The sequence below is a fragment of the Penaeus chinensis genome, chromosome 16, assembly GCF_019202785.1.
Source record: "Penaeus chinensis breed Huanghai No. 1 chromosome 16, ASM1920278v2, whole genome shotgun sequence".
NCBI classification, from domain to species: Eukaryota; Metazoa; Arthropoda; class Malacostraca; order Decapoda; family Penaeidae; genus Penaeus; species Penaeus chinensis.
The window spans coordinates 24098351-24113350 of NC_061834.1; the positions used below are offsets into that span (position 1 = coordinate 24098351).

Here is a 15000-nt window from a genome sequence, read left to right on the forward strand (position 1 = left end):
AGACCAAATAAAATCTCAGCTGAAACAAAGGTCTCTGTTGTGCAACCAATAGCTCTTAGTGTGATTAACAATTGTTCAAACATATAGAGTTTAACTGATAAAGTTCTAATTCTATATATAAAACTTTGCACTTGGAAATGTTAACAAGTATTGCCATATTGCCCCACACATAAGTAAACTAAAATAGTTAACCTCCAGTGCAAATGCAATTATGATAATGCGAACATTTGAGAGTAATTATCGTGAGTGGCTCTTGATTTTTCCACCCATAGGTAACATTGCCGGTGTCCAAACATGTCAAAAGATCACGTGTTTGCATATGTCGTGCATATGGCACGGCATATGCAAACACGTTGAAGCATGATCTGGAACCACCTACAACGCAGTATCAGAAATATTATAACTTGAATACATTGAAAATATTATTAAAGGAATATCTAGATATCAATGACATCAGGTTTCTAAATATAAGATAGCGCACGAATTAAATGTACTGCGTTAATTTTATGTGCAGCTTATGTTTATATGTAAAACCACTGAGAACATTATAACTATTTTTTTTTACTGAATTAATCTCCTCCCCCCCCCCCCTTCCTCTCTCTCTCTCTTTCTCTCTCACTCACTCACTCACTCACTCACTCACTCACTCACTCACTCACTCACTCACTCACTCACTCACTCACTCACTCACTCACTCACTCACTCACCCACCCACCCACCCACCCACCCACCCACCCACCCACCCAAACACCCACCCACTCACTCACTCACTCACTCACTCACTCACTCACTCACTCACTCACTCACTCACTCACTCACTCACTCACTCACTCACTCACTCACTCACTCACTCACTCACTCACTCACTCACTCACTCACCCACCCACACACTCACTCACTCACTCACTCCCCTCCTCTCCCCTCTAAGACCTCGTATGCCAGCAGCCTTGGGAGGGTGTGCTTTCGCGTGCGTGCTAGAGGCCACGCTCCACTCCCTTGTCATTTCTTGTTCTTGCAAGCACGGAGCCAGATGCCTCTCTAACGTTATGGCTCTATTAGGAGAAGGTGTTCATTAACCTACTTGTGATTCGTTTGCTTTCTGATCGCGTTACGTTGCTTTTAGACAACCCCTTGACGGCATTCTTCTGGCTCAACAAAGAGGGCTCTCAACCTGGCGTGTGCGTTTGTTTTTTTTGTTACTGTCCGTGTGAAGGTGTTTGTGTGTGTGTGAGTATGTGAGTGTATGTCTGTCTATTGTGCTGTGCTGTGCTGTGTTATTTTGTGTTGTGTTGTGTTTTGTTTTGTTTGCATGTGCGAGCTCCTGTTTACGGCAATATATGCAAAAAAGAAAGACAAAAAAAAACGCGACAGTTTCGACGATGATTCACGCGTGACGTTGTATCCCCCGAAGTCGAGCGTGCTAGAAAAGGCAACATTAAGACAATGCTCGGGTCTTCATGGAAGGGTTTCGTCATCAGGCTTTCTTAACCAGATTAACGAGGACAACATATGGCTTTTGTTGATCTTTCACAACATAATATTTCTTGATTTGTTTTTATTATATATTTATTCAGAACGGTTTCCCGACTTTCATGTAGATGTTTAATTAAATGATAAACATTTAGCTTATATTTTCATTGTATTGACATTTTCATTTTTTCTTTCTAGGTAAGGAATGCCGAGTTTCTCAAGTCTACCCTGGAGTGCTGGCGTAGAAGAAAACGGTAAGTTAAAAAATGATGAAGAAAATGACAGTTGTTGTAGGGGGAACTCGTTTATTTGACGGTGTACATTATAATTTTTTTTAAATCGCGGTGGAATGTTAGTGAGGCAGATTTAATGGTATTAGATCGATCATATTGTTTGTCACAAAATGAATGTAGTAATCTACAGGGTTTTCTAATTTTTTTTTTTTAAACCGTATTATTAACGCGGGTAGAATACGAATTTCAAGGATTTGCAGATGAAAACGTCTTATGTGAGTGAACTTAGGTCGTGTATATATTGCTCCAAACTGTTCGTAGGGAAAATACAAATCATTCTGTAAACAATACGATTAGCTAAGAAAGACAAACAAAAAGCAAAAATTATATATGAAGAGAAATTCTGATCGCAAGCATAAGAGGAGAACAATACAGCTCGCAAGAAGGAAGTAGGAAAAGAAGCAAGAGAGGCACGGAAAATTCCCAAAGGACAGGAGGAAGAGAGGAGAAGAGAATGCAGGAGAGATGAAGCGCCGTGATTCATGAATGTGCGCGACGGGAAGGGAGGTGTGATATGTGAGGCTGCAGGATGACACACAACACGGAGATGAAGGATACACCCGCGATTCTCTCTTGTTGCTTCGCTTTGTCGTGTTGATTTTTGTTTCGTTTCTTCGGTTTTGTATTGCCGTTTTTTTATGTTTTTTTTTTTTATTCTTTTCTTTCTCGTTGGTTAGGTTTTTCGTGTTTTTTTTCGTTTCTTCGTTTTTGCATTGTTTTTTTTTTTTATCTTTGTTTTTCTTTTCTTTCTCGTTGGTTCGCTTTTTCGTGTGTGTTTTTTTTGTTTCTTCGTTTTTGCATTGTTTTTTTTTTTTTATCTTTTTCGCTTTTTCGTGTTTATTTTTTTCTCGTTTCTTCGTTTTTGTATATGTTTTTCTTGTTGATTCGCTCTTTTGTGTTGATATTTTTCTTTGTTATTTTTCTCGTTTTTTTCCCTAGCTTCGCTCTATGGTGTTGATATTTTTCTTCTTTTGTCGCTTATTTCTTTTTGTACTGTTATTTTTCTCAGATTTTCTCTTGTTGATATTTTCTTTCCTCTTCGTTTCTACATTTTTTAAACCTTTTTTTTATACGGTTCTCACTTGTCCTTTAGCTTGTTGGCCTTGTTTTTTCTTATTCTCCTTTGGTTATTACATGTAGCATTGTGTTTTCTCTTGTTTGCTTCGCTTTTTCGTTTTGATTTTGTCCGATTTTTGTTGAATTATTTTTCTGTGATTCTCTTTTGCCTTCTTCGAATTTCCCTTCCTTATTCTTTATTCTCTGTAGTTCGTTCCTTGGCCTTTTCTCTTCCCCTATTTTCTTGACTTTGATGGGGTCTTACTTATGTGTGTGTGTCTCTCTTCTGTTTTGTGATTATGTTCTAAACCGCTTTTGATAATGGTTCGAGTGTCGCTTGGAGTATTAAGTAATTGAACCTAGTAATTTAACAGTGCATACTGAAGAATTGCAGGAGCAGGCGAGGGCGATGGTCGTGTCCACCTTCTGGAAGATTCCATTCGGAGGACTAAATTGATGTCAGGGAATATGATATTTACGTTAAGCATCTCGGTGATGCCCTGCGGTCGCGTCGGACCCGGGCTGCGTCGCGGACCTCGCGCCTCGCTCCTCTCGCCTTGTTTTGATGCTCTTTGCTTTACAGTTATTATCATTATCGTTGTTATTTTTTTATGTGATTTTCGTTATCAGACTCTCGATAATCATCTCCTCCTCTTCCTCTTGGTGTGTGTGTGTGTGTGTGTGTTATTTCTTCCCCTTTCCCATTCCTTTGGTCTTTGTTTTGTTTCTACCTTTATGCTTTTTTGATGGGGTGAGGGGGTTGTCTTCGTGCGGTGTTTTCCCCTCCTTTTCTTTGAAGGGAGTGCGTTGCATTTTGTTGACAGTTACTCTTGGTTTCGTGTTTTTTTTTTTTTTGTCTCTATCATTCTCTCTCTCCCTTTTTCTTGCTCTGTCCCTTCTCTCCTCACACATCCATTCACATTTACTCCTCGCCCTTTCCCTCTCCCTCCCCCTTTCCCTCCCCCTTCCCCTTCCCCTTTCCCTCCCCCTCTCCGTAAATTCAACCCCCCCCTCTCCTTTGACTTCTCATCCCCTCTCTTCTCTTCCCTCCTCCTCCCCCCTCTTCTCTTCCTTCCTCCTCCCCCCCTCTTCTCTTCCCTCCTCTTCCCCCCCCTCTTCTCTTCCCTCCCCCCCTCTTCTCTTCCCTCCCCCCCTCTTCTCTTCCCTCCCCCTCCCCCCCTTCTCTTCCCTCCCCCTCCCCCCCTTCTCTTCTCTCCCCCTCCCCCCCTTCTCTTCCCTCCCCCTCCCCCCCTTCTCTTCCCTCCCCCTCCCCCCCTTCTCTTCCCTCCCCCTCCCCCCCTTCTCTTCCCTCCCCCCCCCCCCCTTCTCTTCCCTCCTTCCCCCCACCCCCCTTGCCTCACCAGCTTTTTTGACGCCGTCTTCATGTCGCGTGTGACCGCAACCCCATCTCGGGCCTTATTTCCTTGGCGCGATTAAATGCCGCGGAAGCCACGTGCCCCTTTGTCCTCCCCGTCAGGTTCTCGCCCTGGCCTTTGTGATAGCTCGGGCAGGGTCTTCCCCCAAAGCCGCCTCCTTCGGGAAAGTGACGCTGCTGTCGGGATTTTCTGGCCATTTGCCTGGGCGCTTGTTATTTTGTCTCTCTCTTCTTATGTATTTTCGTATTTTTCCAATCTCCAACATCGTCCTCGTCGTCGTCGCCCTCTTCTGCCGCCATCGCCGCCGCCGCCTGTGTCTCGGCGCCCGAGGGGAATGGCAAAGTTAGCGGTGTGTAATATTTGCTGTTAAGTGTCATTCGTAATCCACTTCCGGTTTTCTAGGATGTTTTCTCTGCTTGTCCGGGAATGAGAACGGAATTGATAAACGGTGGAATTTAATTGGATTATGGTAATACAGGTTCCATGAATTTCTCAGAGAAAAGGTAACTAAGATACTCATTGTGCCCTACCCCCCCCCCCTCTCTCTCTCTTTCTCCCCCCCCCTCTCTCTCTCTCTCTCTCTCTCTCTCTCTCTCTCTCTCTCTCTCTCTCTCTCTCTCTCTCTCTCTCTCTCTCTCTCTCTCCCCCTCTCCCCTTCTCCCCCTCTCCCCCTCTCCCCCTCTCCCCCTCCCTCCCTCCATCTCTCCCTCTCCCTCTCCCCCTCTCTCCCTTTCTCCCCCTCTCCCCCTCCCCCCTCCCTCCCCCTCTCCTCCCCTCCTCCCCTGTCCCTCTCCCTCTCCCTCTCCCTCTCCGTCTCCGTCTCTCTCCCTCTCTCTTCCTCTCTCTCCCTCTCTCCCTTCTCCACACCCCCCTCTCACTCTCTCTCTCCCTCCCTCCCTCCCTCCCTCCCTCCCTCCCTCCCTCCCCCCTCCCCCTCTCTCCCCCTCTCCCCCTCCCTCCCCCTCTCCTCCCCTCCTCCCCTGTCCCTCTCCCTCTCCCTCTCCCTCTCCCTCTCCGTCTCCGTCTCTCTCCCTCTCCGTCTCCGTCTCTCTCCCTCTCTCTTCCTCTCTCTCCCTCTCTCCCTTCTCCACCCCCCCCCTCTCTCTCTCTCTCTCTCTCTCTCTCTCTCTCTCTCTCTCTCTCTCTCTCTCTCTCTCTCTCTCTCTCTCTCTCTCTCTCTCTCTCTCTCTCTCTCTCTCTCTCTCTCTCTCTCTCTCTCTCTCTCTCTCTCTCTCTCTCTCTCTCTCTCTCTCTCTCTCTCTCTCTCTCTCTCTCTCTCTCTCTCTCTCTCTTTCTCTTTGTATTTCTCCTCCTTTCTCTTTTCCTCCCCCGTCGGTGTAGGCGAGTGTAAAATATAAATTGCCACATCTGCTTTAATGGCAAAAAAGTCAATATAATAGTGTTTGTTTATATTTCGTTCGCCCTCAGGTTAGTTGGGGTTACGTAGCGTAGGGTGCTTCGGGGTCTTTAAAGGAATCGAATTCAGTTTTCAGCAGCTCTTTTTTTATTTTGCAGTATAGAAAGGTTCACTTGAAACCTGTGCTAGTCGATCGCCTCGTCTGAGTTGCGGCAGAGATAGTTCTAAATTAGTTATCGCGGAACCTGATGCGAGTAAGATACGCGGTTCCGATGTCAAGCGCGACGCGGGCGTCGGAGAGAGCGAAGGTGCTGAGCCTTCCGCCCTGGTCGGCGCCCGCTCGATCGCTTTCTGTCTTGCGCTCGTGTCGTACGTCGCCTTTAAAAGATGTGTAGCGGGCCGCACGTGGCACGAGGCTTGTGGACAGAAGTTGGCCGTCACGTGCGGCGGGCCAGCGACGGGGCAGGGCGGGCCGGCGACGGGGCAGGGCTGGGGCAGGGGCGCCCGTGGTGTTGCCTTACCCTTCGCTACTGACGTAAGTGACCGCGACAGCTGCCTGCGGTTGGAGCTTAGATTCCTTCATTCTGAAGCTCCCCTGGTAGCTCTTCGAGCAGCGGGCCAGGTTTCCAAGAGGGCGGGGCAGGAGTGCCTCCACGAGGAGGAGGGGCGAAGGGCACGCAGGCTTATGTAATGAAAAAGGGAATGAGAGAAAAGTCAGAGAGGAATGTTAGAATGTTCCATTCGAGAGGGAAGGAAGAGCTACTGTAGCAGAGTGAAAAGCTGAAGGGAAGGGCTCGCCGTCAAATTCACGGCTGAATGCTGTGGGGCGGGGGGGGGGGGGGGGGGGACGGAGGCCTTCCGGCGCATCCAGGAGGGAGGCTGGGGGCGGGGGCTAAGAAAGCGGACGCTGCGACCTCAGTTTAAAATTTTGTTGTTCCCTTCATCAAAAGGGAATTCTTTCGAACTTAGCTGGTGTAATATCTGAAATAATGTCTTGGATGGAGAGTAACCCTCCCCCCCCCCCATACACACACATACACACACACACATTTCTCACCCTGTCACGCCCGGTGGCAGGAAGGCGCCGTTTCAGTATTTCCGACAGCAGAAAAGCCCATACTCGTCCTCAGTCGCTTGGTGCCTTTGTTTCAACCTTTCTTTACGTTTTGTTCGAGTAATCAATACCGTGCATCCTTGACGAAGATTGAGGCTGAACAGTAGCCTTTGCAATGGGGAGGGCGCATTTCGGGCAGCTTATCGATATATGTTTGTTTGTTTGTTTGTTTGTTTTTTAACCACCACCAAAACCACCGTTAGCTTTATCATGAGAAAGTGCATGATGTTGGCACAGGCGAGTCTTCGTCTGGACACATTGCTTCGCTCGAACTCGTGTGCGTGAGATGTTGGTACTTGACTGGAGGGCCGCGAGAGCCAGCGCAGCGTGCCAGGAGGCAGGGTAGCAGCGCCTGGGTGGCACTGCCTCATGGCGAGAGTCGAAGAAGTCAGGTTCTGGAAGGTGTTGTGCGAGGCGCGAAGGTGTCAGGCGAGGAAGGGAAGGCGTGATCCAGTGCCAGCGCGCCCCTCCGCGAGAGAACATTTAGGGGCGGGCGGGCGGGCGGGCGGCTGGGGACGCGAACGGCTGTAGAACAATTAAGACCGGACATTGAGGTGCAGGGAGTATTGCGGGGAAGTTGAGTGGCTCAGTGCGGTCGAAGGAGCCTGGCGAGTGCCATGTGAAGACAGTGAAGAGGTGTGTGTGGGGCGGGGGGTGGGGGGTATTGAACAAAATAATAATTCGAGTGTCTTTCATAGTTATCACTATTTATCGTTATTTATTTGTATGTATAGGTCTACCTATCTGTCTGACTGCTTATATATTTATCAATCTGTCTATCTTTACATGCAGTTATAGTGCCAATCACTCTAACGAAACGCCAGTGAAGTACCAGTGTTAAAAGATGAGTAGTCCCGAATTTGTTGAGGCGTTGCTCGTGCTCGACCCGCTGAGGCCAAGAGCAAATGGAAGGCAGTGAACCTTAGATAGGAAACTCAGGGGCGAGGCCAGCAAGGCGCGGTTTGGCGCTCCTAGAGAAGCATTTCGCTGAAAGGTTTCAGGCAGAAGGCCACGCTTGATCACTAAAGCTAACGGCTCAGAAATGGACGAAAAATGGTTCGTAGTTTGTACAATGCCATTAAAAGCCAAATAATGTGTTGTCGTATATGCATATTTATACTTTCGTATAAGCATATGTTTATCTATCTATCTATGTGTATGTGTGTGTGTCTGTATGTATGTATGTATATATGTATTTATGTATGTATGTGCGTGTGCGTATATATGTGTATATATGTATATATGTATATATATTATATATATGTGTGTATATATAATATATATCAACACGGTAGTGTGTTTTCTCCTTTTCATATATATGTATATATACATGTATATATGTATATATGCATGTATATATGTATATTTGTGTGTATATATGTATATGTGTATTATTATATGTGTATATATGTATGTATATGTTTACATAAGTATATATATTTGTGTGTATATGTGTGTATGTATGTTTGTATGTATGTATATATATTTATATATATGTATGTATATTTATGTATCTATGTATCTGTATATGTGTATGTATATGTATATATATGTGTGTATGTATGTATGTATATATATTTATTTATGTATATTTATGTATATATATACACATACATACCTACATATATACATATATACATATATGTAGGAATGTATGTGTATATATATGTAGGTATGTATATATATTTATATGTGTATGTATGTATGTTTATGTATCTATGTATCTGTGTATGTGTATGTATATGTATATATATGTGTGTATGTATGTGCATATATATGTAGGTTCGTATATATATAATATATATATATATGTATATATATAATGTTTATATATGTGTATATATGTATATATATGTATATACATTTATATTTATATGTATGTATATATATATATATCCATATGTATGTATATATATTTATATGTATGTATATATATTTATTTGTATGTGTGTGTGTATATATATATATATATATATATATATATATATATATATATATATACATACATGCATATATGTGTATGTATGTATTTATGTATATATGTATGTATGTATATATATTTGTGTATGTATGTATATATATGTGGAAATGTATATATATATATATGTGTATATGTATGTATATATGTATGTATATATTTATATATGTGTGTCTATATATACAAATGTATATATGAGTATATATGTGTGTATATATACAAATGTATATATGTGTGTGCATATATACAAATGTATATGTGTATGTATGTATGTATGTATATATATATATGTATATATGTGTGTGTGTATGTATGTATGTATATGTATATATATATATATATATATATGTATGTATATGCATATGTATGTATGTATGTATATATGTGTGTATGTACGTATGTGCATATATATATATATATATATATATATATATATATATATATATATATATGTATGTGTGTGTGTGTGTGTGTGTGTGTGTGTACATATATGTATGTAGATATATATATGTATATATATGTATATATGGATATATATGTATGTATATATATGTTCATATGTATATATGTTATATGTATGTACTCATGTATTCAAACTTGACCTCTTTGGACATCTGGTAAAGAAAGTAGTTAATTGACTGCCTGTGACCACTGACCTCCGCCTATTCTAGCGTCTTGTTTACACGCGGGAGTGGGGGTGGGGGGGCTAGTGGAAACTTCCTGGCTAGTGGCTTGGTCTATCCGGAAAGGTTTGGTTTTCAAAACGATATCGGGTTAATTTTTACCCCACCTACGATCTTGTCTGTTTGCTGATCATTTGTTACATTGGGCATCGGTTTGCTCTGGTAGCACGAGCGAGGCATTGCATCGCGCAAGACAAGCTGACGGGGTATTGTGACTAGCAAGGGGGCAGGTGATGAGTGGGTACAGGGCTGGGTCTCTCTCTCTCTCTCTCTCTCTCTCTCTCTCTCTCTCTCTCTCTCTCTCTCTCTCTCTCTCTCTCTCTCTCTCTCTCTCTCTCTCTCTCTCTCTCTCTCTCTCTCTCTCTCTCTCTCTCTCTCTCTATCTCTCTCTCTATCTCTCTCTCTTTCTCTATCTCTCTCTCTTTCTCTATCTCTCACTCTCTCTATCTCTCACTCTCTCTATCTCTCACTCTCTCTATCTCTCACTCTCTATCTCTCACTCTCTCTATCTCTATCTCTATCTCTATCTCTATCTCTATCTCTCTATCTCTCTATCTCTCTATCTCTCTATCTCTCTATCTCTCTATCTCTCTATCTCACACACACACACACACACACACACACACACACACACACACACACACACACACACACACACACACACACACACACACACACACACATATATGTATGAGTTGGCAAATAGAAAGATAGATAGATAGATAGATAGATAGATAGATAGATACAGATATAGATATAGAGATATATAAGCTTTATTATATGTGTTTGTTGGTCTCCATATGAACATCTATCCCACTATCTATTCACCCCCACCCTTCCTTTCCTTCCTCGTCCCTGCCAACGAGGGACACGCGCCGCCTTTGAGCTGTGGCCGAAAAGGAGGCCGAAAAGGGGGCCTGTGCATGGAGCGTCCCTCGCCCAACCTGCCTCACCCGTCACCCGACCTGTGGCAGTGCGGTGGCAGCCGCTCTCCTACCGGGGGCTGGTTCTCTCGCTGGCGAACCGGTTCTTCCTTCCCCAGGCCCTGACACCCAATATGCGGGCAGGGAGTAAGGGGAGGCAGGTTTGCTGGTGTGCCATGGGCGGGGTGGGTGAAGGGAGAGGGGTGAGGGCAAGGATCAGCGTTTCCTTTCCCCCCAGCAGGAAGAGGTGCCTCGTCGGACGTCCCTAATGTTATTGTGGTTGTCGTTGAAGCGTGACAATGTTGCTTCCTCTCCCCTCGCTCATATGTGTGTGTGTGCTCGTCCTGTGGTTCTTTTCGGCCGGGTTCTTCCTCCGCGGCGCGAGCCTCCCCCCAGGTAAGGTCCCGACCTGCGTCTCCCTCGAGGGCGCACAGCCTTGTCTCGGCACGCAACCCGAGCCCCGGAATACCCTCGTGTGTTCACTCTACACTCGGGCCACATCTCAGGCCCTGACGCAACGCCTCGTGTCATGTATGCGCACTATCGCTTGTACACCAACGCGGGAGAGGTTGGCCTCGTCTCGTTTACGCTCGTGGAAGCTTCGCTCGTTTAGGTTTACGGCTTGCACCTGCTACGCCAACACGCTTTCGTAATTTCACTCCTGCGGTTGCTCTGCGTGCCGTCATATCTGTAATACATACTTGTCTGGTATTTACATACGCACCCCACATACATGCATGCGCGCGCGCACGCACACACACACACACACACACACACACACACACACACACACACACACACACACACACACACACACACACACACACACACACACACACACACACACACACACACAAACACACAAACACACAAACACACAAACACACACACACACAAACACACACACACACACAAACACACACACACACACAAACACACACACACACACAAACACACACACACACACAAACACACACACACACACACACACACACACACACACACACACACACACACACACACACACACACACACACACACACACACACACACACACACAAACACACACACACACACGCACGCACGCACGCACGCACGCACGCACGCACGCATGCACACAAACACGCACGCACGCGCGCGCGTACAGGTATGGAGAGCGATGTAGACGTAGCCCAAAATAGAAGCAGTGTTTTTCCTGGCGTTCGACGAACTACACATGTTGCATATGCAGGGCCGCCGGACCCGGAATGCGGGCCAGGGAAAGTGTCCCGGAGGCGCGGGAGGCGGAAGAGCACGCATGCTTTAAGCGACGTGAGTGCACACAAGAGGCCTGCCTGGCCCCACTCACTGCCTGGAAGGAAGCTTTTCATGAGGCAACTGTGCGTGAGGCCTTCTCACACGCGGACTCACACGCCGAGGGGCTCTTGGTGGGAGCGCCGGTCGCCTTATCACGCCGGATTATATTTAAATGGGAAGCGGATTCTCGGTTATCTCTGGGCTGTGTAAGCCGCTTTAAACGGGATCCAGAGGGGGAGACGGGGTTGAGAAAGGGCTTGTTTACGTTAGCATTGTTGTTTCATTATTCCCTATCGACTTTTCTTGGCAACATCTTTGGTTCTCGTGTCTTCTGTTTCATTAATGTAGTTCTCGGTATCGGGAAATCGCTCTTGCGTTCGCGATATCATGTGATACGTGTTAGTAAGGTGTGGTCTGTGGCAACCTATCCTGCGGAGTCGGCTTACCTGCGGGGGAAGAGACATTGGCCCTCGAGTGGAACCTTCTCCCTTCAGCCTATCGCGAGGCGCCTCTGCTCGGCGTTCGCTTCGCTTTCAAAGGTTTTATTGCTGTCACTTCGGCCGACTCGCGACGGCTGGCGGAAGGCGAGCGCATCCCGGTGTGCAATGTCTCTCCCCATTCGGTCGTGTCGGAAAGGCAGTCGCGGAAACGAAAATTTCGAGAACGAATCAATGTGGAAACTGAGGCCAAGATCTGAAATGTCCAATGAGTTTTGATACATCGGTGCAGATTTCGTCAGGACTCAACCGCAAAGCAGTCGACACTTGCCTGACTAGTGTTAGTCCACAAGAGACGCTGAAATGACGAACATCGGTGCTGAGTGTGTGTCTGTTTAGTTCATCTGTGACTCGTTCATCCCACGGGCCCCCGTGTCGTGCCAGCTCTCTTTTGTTGGAGACTTTACAGTGTTGGTGATTGGAGGTGTGTGCGGGCACCTGATAGGGTGGTGGTTAGTGCAGGGACGAGTCACCCTCCCGATTGGGCGCCATGCCCAGGCTCGTATTTCGCTCTATCTTCGGGGGTAGGAACGGGAGCCTCAGGGCTGAGGGCGAGGAGAGCAGTACAAGTGTGGGTCGTGTGCGGTCGAGCCATGTAAGTGCGGACTCCTCGCGCGTCCAGAGAGCGAAGGCTCCTCTCACGCAGAAGAAAAAAAATGGACACTGGTCTCCCCCTCAGCCGCGCCCTCTGTCTCTTGAAGAGAGGTCGAGCAGCCACGAGAGACCTCGGTCTTTGACGGCTAGCGGCTCGTGGGACGAGGGAGAGCCTCCGTGCCCTCACTTGCCTCCCCCAGTGTTCTTGGTGCCTGATGACCAAAAGTTCGATGAGAAGACGAGTGATCAGACAGCGTTCCCGAGGAACGAGAAACGTCGTCGAAGCTCTCGGGACATCATTAAGGAGGCTGTCGCCAGGATTTTTGAAGACAAAAAGAAAGCGACGTCCATGAGCACCGCAAACGAAACTTCAGGAAGACTCCCGCGTCGGCGGCGCGAAAAACGGCGCTCCGGCATGACGTTCGACGCCAAGGAGGACGTGGGCGGCTACGGGGTGTACAAATTGCAGTCGAATTCTCTCGACAAGATGTCGACCCTCGTCAAGAATGGCACAAGCGGCAGTAGTGAAAGTGACTCTCCGCCGCCCACGCGCGCCAGCTTCAGCCAGCGCGCCTCAGGGTTCCTGCTGAAGTCCTTCAAAGCCGTGTCGGCGACGATTCGGCTTAACAGAAAGTTTGTTCCTACGTACTACCTCAAAAATTCCGAGTCGCTGCCCGAGCCCGACCAAATCCTCAACCGCCTCGGCCATTCCTTGGACTCAAAGCTCGAGAAGCGCCGCACGACGGTGGCCGAGCAGCGCTCCCTGTGCGTGGTATGGGATCTCCTGCCCGAGGAGACGGAGCCCGAGGAGGAATGCCCCAACGAGGAGCAGTGCATAAGGACTCGCGTGTGTGATAATATTAGCATTGCATCGATGGCAAGTGAATCTACTAAGTACAGAAGGGACAGTCTGAAGGACAAGCTGCCCAAGTGGGAAGATTACATAGATGCCACTAATCACATATATGAGGATTTGCAAGAAGGTTTACGTAGAAAATCGTCTCTTACCAAAGAGATCGAAGACGACGTCAACTTGTATGGCAGCGGATGTTTCTTGGCGCAACAAGAGCAACAGCTCCAGCGTATGTCCAAGTGGGGGAGACTGACGCCCACATCAGCCCTTCTCACCCTCCCTGAAAATATTGCCGTGAGCGATGTAGCAGAGTCCCCTTCGCAAACTCGCCTCGACTCTCCTTATCCGCGAAGATGTCGAGGCTTCCGCTCCGTGCCAGGCTCACCGACCCCGCGCTCTCCTGCCCTGCCCAGCCACCTGAGGGTGGCCAGGAGCGGAAGGGCTTCGCCGGAGGTTGAGCTGCACGATCTCAGGAATATTGCGCACCGGAGAAAAGGAGCAGCAGCGTCCCCGCTAACCATCCACATCCCCGGCCACGGCCACGCGCTTCCAGAGGTGAACACCGCTCCCGCAGGGGTGACTCATACTTCACACTCTCCCATTTACGCCCAGCCTTACGCCACAGCCCAAGGACCAACGGTTGCTCACACTTATTCCACGCCGTTTAAAGATATATACTCTCTCACGCCCACGTTGCCCAGTCCGACGGAGCGACCCCCTTCTCCGCCCATCGCCGCGGAGAATGGGTCGAGTTCGCCCAGTCAGGACAATATTTTCTTCGGTCGGGACTTCCGCGTGGGCACCGACCCCGTGCTTGCGGACATGGCTCCGGTGCCAGCAGCCGCAGCAGGACCGACATCGGGATTCTGCCTATTTCTCTACCGACGAAAGCATAGAGCAGCCCGTCATGGGGGACAATTCCGTTCCTGCTAATAACACCCCTCAGTTGAGCTCGCCCTCCACGCAGCTGCTCAGGCAGGCCATCGAGCAGTCTGTTACCGATAGCTTGAATCGCCTTCCGGAGTTGGTGGCTTCGGAGGTGAACCGGCAGGTGCGAAACTGTCTGAAAAACAGCACGTCAGAAATAGCAGCTGAAGTCAGAAAGATCTCGAAGATCGTGTCTGGCAGCATGGCCGGGGGGTTGTCTGGCTCTCACCAATTTCTCCAGAAGAGCGACTCGTCGGCGCACGACAGCGACGACGAATCGACTCCGAGGTACGCCAAGCCGAAGCGCCCCTCCACCCTCGACCTGGCTCTCCGCGGGCAGAAGCACACCTACAGTTACAGCTGCCAGGACCTGCTGGATGAGCATATTTTCCCTGCCAGGTGCAGCACCCGCACCCGTCGCTCCTCCCGGGTGACGGGGACGCTCTCCTTTGCCGATTTGGACGCCATGGAGGACCAGAACTCGGCCATGACGTCCATGGCCGCTTACGACTACACCACCTCCATGCCCTCGCACCTCCAGCACCTCCAGTATTCGGACAACAGCTTTACGTTGGAGTCGAGT

General features: G+C 47.8%; 1 protein-coding gene across 12 annotated transcripts in view; it reads left to right on the plus strand.

Annotated features, from left to right (window-relative positions):
- LOC125033572 (MAP7 domain-containing protein 2-like) overlaps positions 1-15000 on the plus strand; it is a 367585-nt gene that overhangs the window by 222114 nt on the left and 130471 nt on the right. The window contains exon 1 of one of the 12 annotated variants that reach the window (XM_047625201.1): positions 1669-1724. The exons of the other annotated variants lie outside the window; for them this stretch is intronic. Within the exon in view, the coding sequence (XP_047481157.1) occupies positions 1676-1724 (49 nt within the window). The 5' untranslated portion in view covers positions 1669-1675. Of the gene's footprint in view, positions 1-1668; positions 1725-15000 lie in introns of those variants that run through there. 12 annotated transcript variants of the gene reach the window in all.